Source organism: Pan paniscus, chromosome 2 (assembly GCF_029289425.2).
Source record: "Pan paniscus chromosome 2, NHGRI_mPanPan1-v2.0_pri, whole genome shotgun sequence".
NCBI classification, from domain to species: Eukaryota; Metazoa; Chordata; class Mammalia; order Primates; family Hominidae; genus Pan; species Pan paniscus.
The window spans coordinates 161,914,188-161,924,087 of NC_085926.1; the positions used below are offsets into that span (position 1 = coordinate 161,914,188).

General features: G+C 41.4%; 1 protein-coding gene across 1 annotated transcript; it reads right to left on the reverse strand.

Annotated features, from left to right (window-relative positions):
• Positions 1-1,294: 1,294 nt before the first annotated feature.
• LOC100973650 (neugrin) lies at positions 1,295-2,162 on the reverse strand. Its single transcript, XM_003817702.3, has 2 exons — positions 2,126-2,162; positions 1,295-1,812 (listed from the first exon to the last, which is right to left on the reverse strand). The coding sequence occupies exons 1-2, from the start codon at positions 2,160-2,162 to the stop codon at positions 1,295-1,297; spliced, it is 555 nt and encodes a 184-aa protein (XP_003817750.3).
• Between the last annotated feature and the right edge of the window lie 7,738 nt (positions 2,163-9,900).

Below are 9,900 nucleotides of genomic sequence, written 5' to 3' on the forward strand. Positions count from 1 at the left end.
TATCTAGGCTATTTGTGTATAATTTAGTGAGCATTTTCTCTCTCTTCACTTCAGAGTCTCAATACTTTCTAGATGCCTGTTTTTCTGATGCATATGCTAAATTAAAGAAAATACATTCTATATTTACACATACATATATATGCACACAAAATATATATAGGTATATATTCATCCTATAATTATATTATGTATAAATATATGCAATATATAATGTATATATTTTCTGTAAACTTATGTTTGTATGTATATTTATTTATGTGTAAATAATTTTTGTATGCATCACAGGCACTTATACATATTTCATCTTTTTTAACCTACATCAACCATTGCTATTTTTAAAAATTGGTATTCCTGATGAGTAAAATGGGTTTAGAGTTTTCTTATTCTATGTTCTTTTTGCATTCTGACTGCACGCCTGCACTCCTCCTCCAAAATGAATGAGTTTTGATCCTTTGAAATTGCCTTCATTCCTTCTTCACCACACCTCACTGTAAACACAGCAGATAAGCCTGATGTGAGCTTCTTCCATTTCCTTCTCACAATATCTTCCAAACTGTACTGCATTTAGCCCTTATCTTCTGATATTTATCAGATTCAATGGATCTTTTCCTACTTTCAGCACATATTTTGTTTTGATTCATTTTACTTGTGATATAAAGAATTACAGAATAATTTTAAAATATTGTCATGTATCCATAGCTTTTTAAAATCCCATAAATACTTTAAATTAAACTTCTATTTGATGTTAGGTCATATGCCATGATATATGCTAATAATGAAAGAGTAGATAAGGTGTAATAATTTTTATTGGACAATCGACAAAATTTATATTTTGTAACTAATAATTATCCTAAAAGTGGGGTTTTTTTTTGCTACATTTTACTTTATTTTGCTTTGAAGGAAAACCAATTGACCAAGTTTTCCCAGAACTTTTAGTGTTCACTGATCAAGAAGGAAAGGAGGTCAGAAGGCAAACTTTTCACTTCCTCTCAAACATATATTGCAAGTACCACAGAAAATTGAAACAACACATGCAGCACAGACTGATTTTCAACATACGGCGGACCCAAGCAAGAAGTGTTCAGTACTGAAGATCTACAGAGGTCAGACTGGGAGCACTACTACAGGAAGTTTGAATCTATCCACGCAGCTCTTTCCTCCCACATTCCAGGCTCATCACTCCTTCCTATTTCAAGCTGGTTTATCCAAATATACGGAAATCCAGGCTGCTCCATATATATTAATACTTGCCCAGATGTTTTTCAGGAGGCATCTCCACAAGTCAAGCCCCGACTCAAATTCTGTACAGGAAGTTCCCGCTGCTGTCAAATAACTCTCGCCCCTCTGCACTACTTTGCTGCTGGTTATCTGGCTCCCCTGCCTTTAACTCCTCCAGCTTCTGATCACTTGGCAACCCACCATGGCCAGTTCTTCTGATGCTCTCACAATCACTGGAGTACTTCTGAAGCTTTCTCTGATGACCCAGGACTGCAGCAACAGTCACAAAGCTCTCCTCCAGGTGCTGGATTCCTTTATTTCTTCCCTTCCATCCCCTTGGTGTGTTTGTCCTGTGAGTGTTTGACTCTATCACTTTCAAAGTTGTGCTGTAATTCGGGGCTTTGGATGAGGCTTCATGCCCTAGCATAAGCAAAGAGCCTGATACAGAGTCGCCTGCAGGGAGCAGCTTCCAGGTATTTCCAGAGCCCTGGAGCTGCTGAAGCGAGTAGGCAAGCCCAGCTTTCTTAAGGACTTTTTGATCCGGCTTCAGCTTCTGCTCCAATGTGGGTACAAACTTGCCTTTTAAAACTCTTCCGGGACGGGTGGCTCACGCCGGTAATCCCAGCACTTTGGGAGGCCGAGGTGGGTGGATCACCTGAGGTCAGGAGTTTGAGACCAGCCTGGCCAACATGGTGAAACCCCGTCTCTACTAAAAATACAAAAAATTAGCCAGGTGTGGTAGCGTGGGCCTGTAATCCCAGTTACTCCGGAGGCTGAAGTAGGAGAATCGCTTGAACCTGGGAGGCGGAGGTTTCAGTGAGTGGAGATCCGCCATTGCACTCAGCCTGGGCGACAGGGCAGAACTCCATTAAACAACAACAACAACAACAACAACCACAACAACAACTTCGGATCACATCAGTGCAGACATCAAAGCCTTCCATCAACCTGGGAACTGACCAGGACCAGGCGCCTCCATTTGCCTCCGGATTTTCTGGAATCGGATTGCTTTTTTCTGTCGTGGCAGGGTGCTGGGGGAGAGAGCCAATGGCAGAAGCCATGCACGGAAGTAGGATGGATGTTTGAAGAGCCTCAGGCTAAATCACGGAGCTCCTAGCCCACTTCTCTTTGATTGCAAGGGCAACCGTGCCACGTTGCCAGCTTAGAGCTGCTCTGTACACTGAGAAAGCTAACACCTAAAACAATAACTGCCCTTAAGCATACCGAACTCTCTAAACGGGTGATGAAATAGGTCATTAGTGAAGGTGAGAGGTGACAGCGTGCTGGCAGTCTTCACAGCCCTCGCTCGCTCTCAGGCGCCTCCTCTGCCTGGGCTCCCACTTTGGCGGCACTTGAGGAGCCCTTCAGCCCACCGCTGCACTGTGGGAGCCCCTTTCTGGGCTGGCCAAGGCCAGAGCCGGCTCCCTCAGCTTGCAGGGAGGTGCGGAGGGAGAGGTGAGAGCGGGAGCCAGGGCTGCGCGCGGCGCTTGCTGGCCAGCTGGAGTTCCAGGTGGGTGTGGGCTTGGCGGCCCCGCACTGGGAGCAGCCCGCCGGCCCTGCCGGCCCAGGCAATGAGGAGCTTAGCACCCGGGCCAGTGGCTGCGGAGAGTGTGCTGGGTCCCCCAGCAGTGCCAACCCACCGGCGCTGCGCTCCATTTCTCACCGGGCCTTAGCTGCCTTCCCGCAGGGCAGGGCTCCGGACCTGCAGCCCACCATGCCTGAGCCTCCCACCTCCTCCATGGGCTCCTGTGCCGCCAGAGCCTCCCCGATGAGCACCACCCCCTGCTCCACGGCGCCCAGTCCCATCGACCACCAAAGGGCTGAGGAGTGTGGGCGCCCGGCACGGGACTGGCAGGCAGCTACACCTGCAGCCCCAGTGCGGGATCCACTGGGTGAAGCCAGCTGGGCTTCTGAGTCTGGTGCGGCTGTGGAGAACCTTTATGTCTAGCTCAGGGATTGTAAATACACCAGTGGGCACTCTGTATCTAGCTCAAGGTTTATAAACACACCAATCAGCACCCTGTGTCTAGCTCAGGGTTTGTGAATGCACCAATGGACACTCTGTATCTAGCTACTCTGGTGGGGCCTTGGAGAACCTTTGTGTGGATACTCTGTGTCTAACTAATCTGGTGGGGACGTGGAGAACCTTTGTGTCTAGCTCAGGGATTGTAAAGGCACCAATCAGCGCCCTGTCAAAACAGACCACCTGGCTCTACCAATCAGCAGGACGTGGGGGGCGGGGGGGGGGCGGGGGGAGCAGATAAGAAAATAAAAGTAGGCTGCCCAAGCCAGCAGTGGAAACCCGCTCGGGTCCCCTTCCACAGTGTGGGAGGTTTGTTCTTTCCCTCTTTGCAATAAATCTTGCTGCTGCTCACTCTTTGGGTCCACACTGCCTTTATGAGCTGTAACACTCACCGCGAAGCTCTGCAGCTTCACTCCTGAAGCCAGCGAGCCCACAAGCCCACCGGGAAGAATGAACAACTCCAGACGTGCTGTCTTAAGAGCTGTAACACTCACCGCAAAGGTCTGCAGCTTCACTCCTGAGCCAGCCAGACCACAAACCCACCAGAAGGAAGAAACTCCGAACACATCAGAACATCAGAAGGAACAAACTCCAGACGCGCCACCTTAAGAGCTGTAACACTCACCGGGAGGGTCCGCGGCCTCATTCTTGAAGTCAGTGAGACGAAGAACCCACCAATTCCGGACACACAGGGACCAGTGGTCCCAGGGGAGCCAAACACCTGACGCTGCGCCCCTGACAACACCGCTAAGAAGGAACAAGGGCCGCTGCCAAGCAGGACGCCTGGCGCCAACGCGGCGCGGCCTGGGGCGGTGGCGGGAGAGAGGCCTTGCTTCAAGCTGAGGGCCCAGGGAAAAGCCGGTACCTTCCACCTCCTGCAGCTCGCCTTCCTCTGGCTCCCGGCCAGTAAGGCCTGGGCCCGCCACCCAGTGGGTCTCGAAGGTACAGCGAGTGATGGCAGCGCGAACGCGCCTGCTATCTAGAGACTCAGGGTAACCACCATGTCGACTCAAACCAGCCTTCAGCAGCCAAATTGGGTCTATTCTTTGACAGAAGGATTTTAAAAGATATTACAGAATTAATAATTTGCCCCTTTACATGCTATCTCTTTAAATTGCCCGTAAATGTTCAAGATTATTCACCAATTATTATCCAGGGAAGCTTTGCCAAATCAAATTCAGAAACATGAACATGTTTCTGGTTTTATCCTCACTTTCTGATTTATCTGAGAAAAGAAGGATTTTTTTTTCTGTTTTATGGTTAAATTTGTTGCTCACTGTTTATTTGTACTCTTTTCATAATCAAGTTTGCTCTCTTTTAAAGTTAGTCTCGTCATATTTAAATTATAATATTCACAGGAAAAAAAAACCCCATTAAAAAACCAAGGACTTGAACAGACACTTCTCAAAAGAAGATGTTCATGCAGCCAACATCTAACATATAAAAAAACTCAATATTACTGATCATTAGAGAAATGCAAATCAAAACCACAAAGAGATATTATCACATGCTAGTCAGAATGGCCATTATTAAAATGTCAAGAAACTATAGATGCTGGCAAGGTTGTGGAGAAAAAGGAACACTTTTACACTGTTGGTGGGAATGTGAATTAGTTCAACCATTGTGGAAGACAGTGTGGTGATTCCTCAAAGATCTAGAAGCAGAAACATCATTTGACTCAGTTATCCCGTTACTGGGGATATACCCAAAGAAATATAAATCATTTTGTTATAAAGATACATCTACATGTATGTTCATTGCAGCGCTATTCACAATAGCAAAGACATGGAACCAGCGCAAATACCCATCAGTGAAAAACTGGATAAAGAAAACGTGCTACATATACACCATGGCATACTATGCAGCCATAAAAAGGAATGAGATCAGGTCTTTTGCAGGAACATGGATGGAGGTGGAAGCTGTTATTCTCAGCAAACTAATGCAGGAACAGAAAATCAAACACCACATGTGCTCACTTATAAGTGGGAGCTGAACGATAAGAACACGTGGACACATCCAGGGGAACAACACACAGTGGGGCCTGTTGGGAGGGGTTTGGGGAAGGAGAGCATCTAGAAGAATAGCTAATGGATGCAGGGCCTAATAGCTTGGTGATGCGTTAATCTGTGCAGCAAACTACCATGCCACACATTTACCTATATAACAAACCTGCACATCCTGCACATGTATACCAGAACTTAAAATAAAAGTTGAAGAAACAAAATAAAAATAAATAATATTATAATTAATTAGAAATTAGCCAATAAATGTGAGTAGAATAGAAAACAAAGCTATAGATCCTTTTTTGTTAAGAAAATTTTATTTCTAACAGCTATTCAAATATTATAGTTGTTATGATGAATATAGATTAAAAACTTTGGAAACTAAAAATATGGGTTTGAGATAATTTTTATAAAATATAAAATCTCCATCTTTGGTTTTGTATAGTTCTGTGTTATTTTCAAATTTAAGGAGCTATAATGCAGCTGAAAACAGGAAACGTGTGTTATATGTTTTTAACTAAAATATGAAGGAGAAATAAAATGGTTAATCTATCTCATTTTGACCCATTTTTTAGCTAGCACTTTTGCATTTAAACATAGGAATTAAGGTTTTGAAATTCCAGGGGTTTTCTGCCAAAAGAGAAGTCAGTCTACAAACTATTGTGATGCTAGATGCCAGCAAATCCATTTATTTAGTTAGCAAACATTGCAATTCTAGTGTGAACTCGGGCCATGTTTGAGACTTTAATTAAATGGAAATGTGTTGTCTTAGCTGAGAGAAAGAAAACAACTGGTTATTACATTTTCTAAGCTAGAAATGCAGTGTTTATTGGGTGGAATTTTACACACACACACTCACACAACCTTAAATACAAGCAATCGAGTTTAACTCTATTGAATAAATATGGAAATCGATATTACCTGATTTATAAAACCTGGGAAGTAAAGCTAATCATTTTTGATCATCAGGATGTAAACGTTTTTGAGACAATTCTCTGCTAAGTAGATGCTTTCTTGATTTGCACTTTACTTTAACAAGAATACTATATTTGAGATCTGAAAAAACAAAAACAAAAACATGAATTTCTTGTAAACTCATATTATACTTAGGATTTAAGAGTTAAATAATGGTGGATCAGACCTGTAATCCCAGCAGTTTGGGAGGCCATGTCAGGCAGATCACCTGAGGTCAGGAGTTCAAGATCAGCCTGGCCAACATGGTAAAACCCCTTCTCTATTAAAATTCAAAAATTAGCCAAGAATCTTGGCAAGTGCCTGTAATCCCAGCTACTAGGGAGGCTGAGGCAGGAGAATCACTCGCACCCGGGGAGGTGGATGTTGTGGTGAGCCAAGATTGTGTCATTGCACTCCAGCCTGGGCAATACAGTGAGACTGTCTCAGGAAAAAAAAAAAAAAAGTTAAATTCTAGATTATTTTAATACCATTTAGTAAGTTTAAAAGTTGTGATAGATTAAATAGCAAACCTGTATCTGAAAACTTCCAATAAAGATTATTCACTGACAGATTTTGCATAATGCTTTGCTATATTTACATACACTTAAAACTGTTCCTGCTAAGATTCTCTCACCTAACTAGACTGCTGAAATAACAACTGATGGCTATAAGCACAATCCATAATTAATTTCCCTTAAACAAACAAACTATTGTGGGGATCTTTATGTGGTTTATTTAATTTGCTAACTGAATAAATTGGTTTGCTGCCATATGATGGTTGCAGTTTTCTTTTCCTTATTCTACTTAAATATCATTCTACTGTTTATTATCATATCCATACAGTATGGTTCAACCTTAAGAAAGTACTTAAAGTCGCTTGCTATTTTCCCAGTGCTTTCGATGTGAATAATATTAAAAATGAGATGTAGTGCTTTATAGTTAATTATACTTTCATTGTAATTTGAATAAAATAGGCATTCTTGTAAAAATAGGACCATGACATTATAAATATGAGTGTCTTGTGTGTTATTCCTGAACTTACAGTACAAATAATCATGTAATATTAGGAAAGGAAAGGCTTATTTTAAGTTAACGAAATAAGAGAGAATTTGAAAAATATTTGCTAATTTTTACTTTGTTTAGGGTTATCCTAAAGGAAAGGAAAATGTTTAGATATGGAGAGATGATTGAAGTTCCAGGTCTAATTATCTTGTTTCTGAGGATTTACAGGAATATGGCCAAATTTATCATTGACTTTGTAGAAGAGTTCTGAGCAGAAATTTGACATAGGACAGCTGAAGCAATGAGAGAGGTGAAGCATAAATATCCCCAAACAACCTATTTTCCATATTGAAATATATTTCTTCTAAGATTGGAAAGCTTTAATGAAGTCAGAGATGACTGCGAAGTGGCTTACCTGACAGATGAAGCAATAAGCCCATTCCCTCTCTGCAGTTAAAGGCTTGAAATTACCCATCTGTCATTTCTCTAGTGGGTGGGGATTATAATGGAAGGCAGCATGCCATCTTAATTACATAACTATCCCAATTCCAATTACATATCATGTAGGGTATAAAATGCATTATCTTTCTACAATAAACTGAACACATAACAATGGCTGTATTCCATTTTATCTTTGACATTTCTATTTTTCCATTACTATTTTTTTAATTTAATGTAATATTGTAGCACATTTTACTCTGATGTTACTGCTCCCTATTTTTTGATATCATTATCAAAAATGCAGTGATTATTTGTGGACAGTTAATGTGCATGTGAACACATATCAGTATACCACATATGAGATTTTATGAATAAAAGGAAAATAAATGTGATTTAAATTTAGACTTCTTTTGTTTTCATTGTTTTTCTTATAAAGGGCCCTCTCACTTTCTGTAAGAGTTCTCAAGATATGGGATCCCAGAGGATTCCTCAGAGTGTATAGACTTACTCGTGACTTTGAGCAAAAGATCCTTGTGATTTAATTCAATATTATTCCTTTATACAGCTGCATGAATGCTAGAAGTCCAAACTCGATACTTTTTTACTTTCATTTGACTCATTCAGTGATAACCTTGAGCTGTTACCCTCACAACTGAGTATGTGACAGGAATGTTGAGCTTGGTAGGATTAAGATAACACATAAAAAAGAAACCTTTAAAATTTTTGATATAGAGGGACATCTAGACAGAGATACTCAATATAGATAAAATGCCTTTTAAAAACAGACTTTGGAATGTGATACATATATATGTGTGTGTGTATAAATATGTCTGTATGTATACACACACAGACACACACACAAGAGAATATACTCTCAGTTCAGTCAGAAACTCAAAACCTTAAATATTTTAATTTTTACTTGGACTTTGTTTTAATATAAGAAATGTTTCTCAAACATGTATATCAGTTAGTTACTTTTACATAACAAGCTCCACTAAAACTCACAAGCATACAAGTATTTATTTAGCTCACATTTACTTTTAATGGATGATCTGGGTGAGGCTTACCTGCTGCAGCTTCTCTCTGCACCAAGTACCTTTCTTCTCCCACCTGGAACCAAGGCTTAGTCCAGACATATCACTTTCATGGAAGGGGTAGGAACACAAGACACCAGGGGAAATGTACAAGGCCTCTTAAAGCCCAGACTTCCAACTGGCACACGCTTACTTCAGCTGGATTCTATTGACTAAACAAGTCACATGATAGCATCCAAAGCCAAGGGTTAGGAAAATATACCCTATTCCTTAATGGAAGAAACTGAGAAGCCACCCAGAAAAGAATAAAAAATCATGAAGGGGGCCAGGCACTGTGGCTCACGCCTGTAATCCCAGCACTTTGGAAGGCCAAGGCAGACGAATCGCAAGGTCAGGAGATGGAGACCATCCTGGCTAACACAGTGAAACCCCATCTCTACTAAAAATACCAAAAAAATAGCGGGGTGTGGTGGCGGGTGCCTGTTGTCCCAGCTACTCGGGAGGCTGAGGCAGGAGAACGGCGTAAACCCGGGAGGCGGAGCTTGCAGTGAGCCGAGATCGCGGAACTGCACTCTAGCCTGGGTGACAGAGCCAAGACTCCGTCTCAAAAAAAAAAAAAAAAAAAAAAAAAAAAAAATTTCATGAGGGGGTAAAGAAGTGGGTTATAATGTGATTAACCACAGTAAGAGTTGTGCTTGGTCCTGTGAGAGCTAAGAAATGTAAGACAGGATTTAGTATGTCCAAAGAGTTTGCAGTCTACTTCAGTCAATAACAAATTGCTTTTGAAAATAATAACTAATCATTGTTGCAAAGATGTGACTTTTGTTTTGGTTACTCATCCTGCTTTTGGGGAATTTTCTATAATAATGTATAATGTGGGAGGTAGAATAGGCCTTCCAGTATAGAAGCTAAAAATGCTAGACATTCTTTCCCAGCTCCTTAGAACCTAAGACCTTTTTCAACCCCATCACTGGGTATATAACCAAAGGATTATAATCATTCCACTATAAAGACACGTGCACTTGTATGTTTATCACAGCACTATTAACAATAGCAAAGACTTGGAACCAACCCAAATGCCCATCAGTGATAGACTGAATAAAGAAAATGTGGCACATATACACCATGGAATATTATGCAGCCATAAAAAAGAATGAGTTCATGTCCTTTCCAGGGACATGGATGAAGCTGGAAAACATCATCCTTAGCAAACTAACACAGGAAC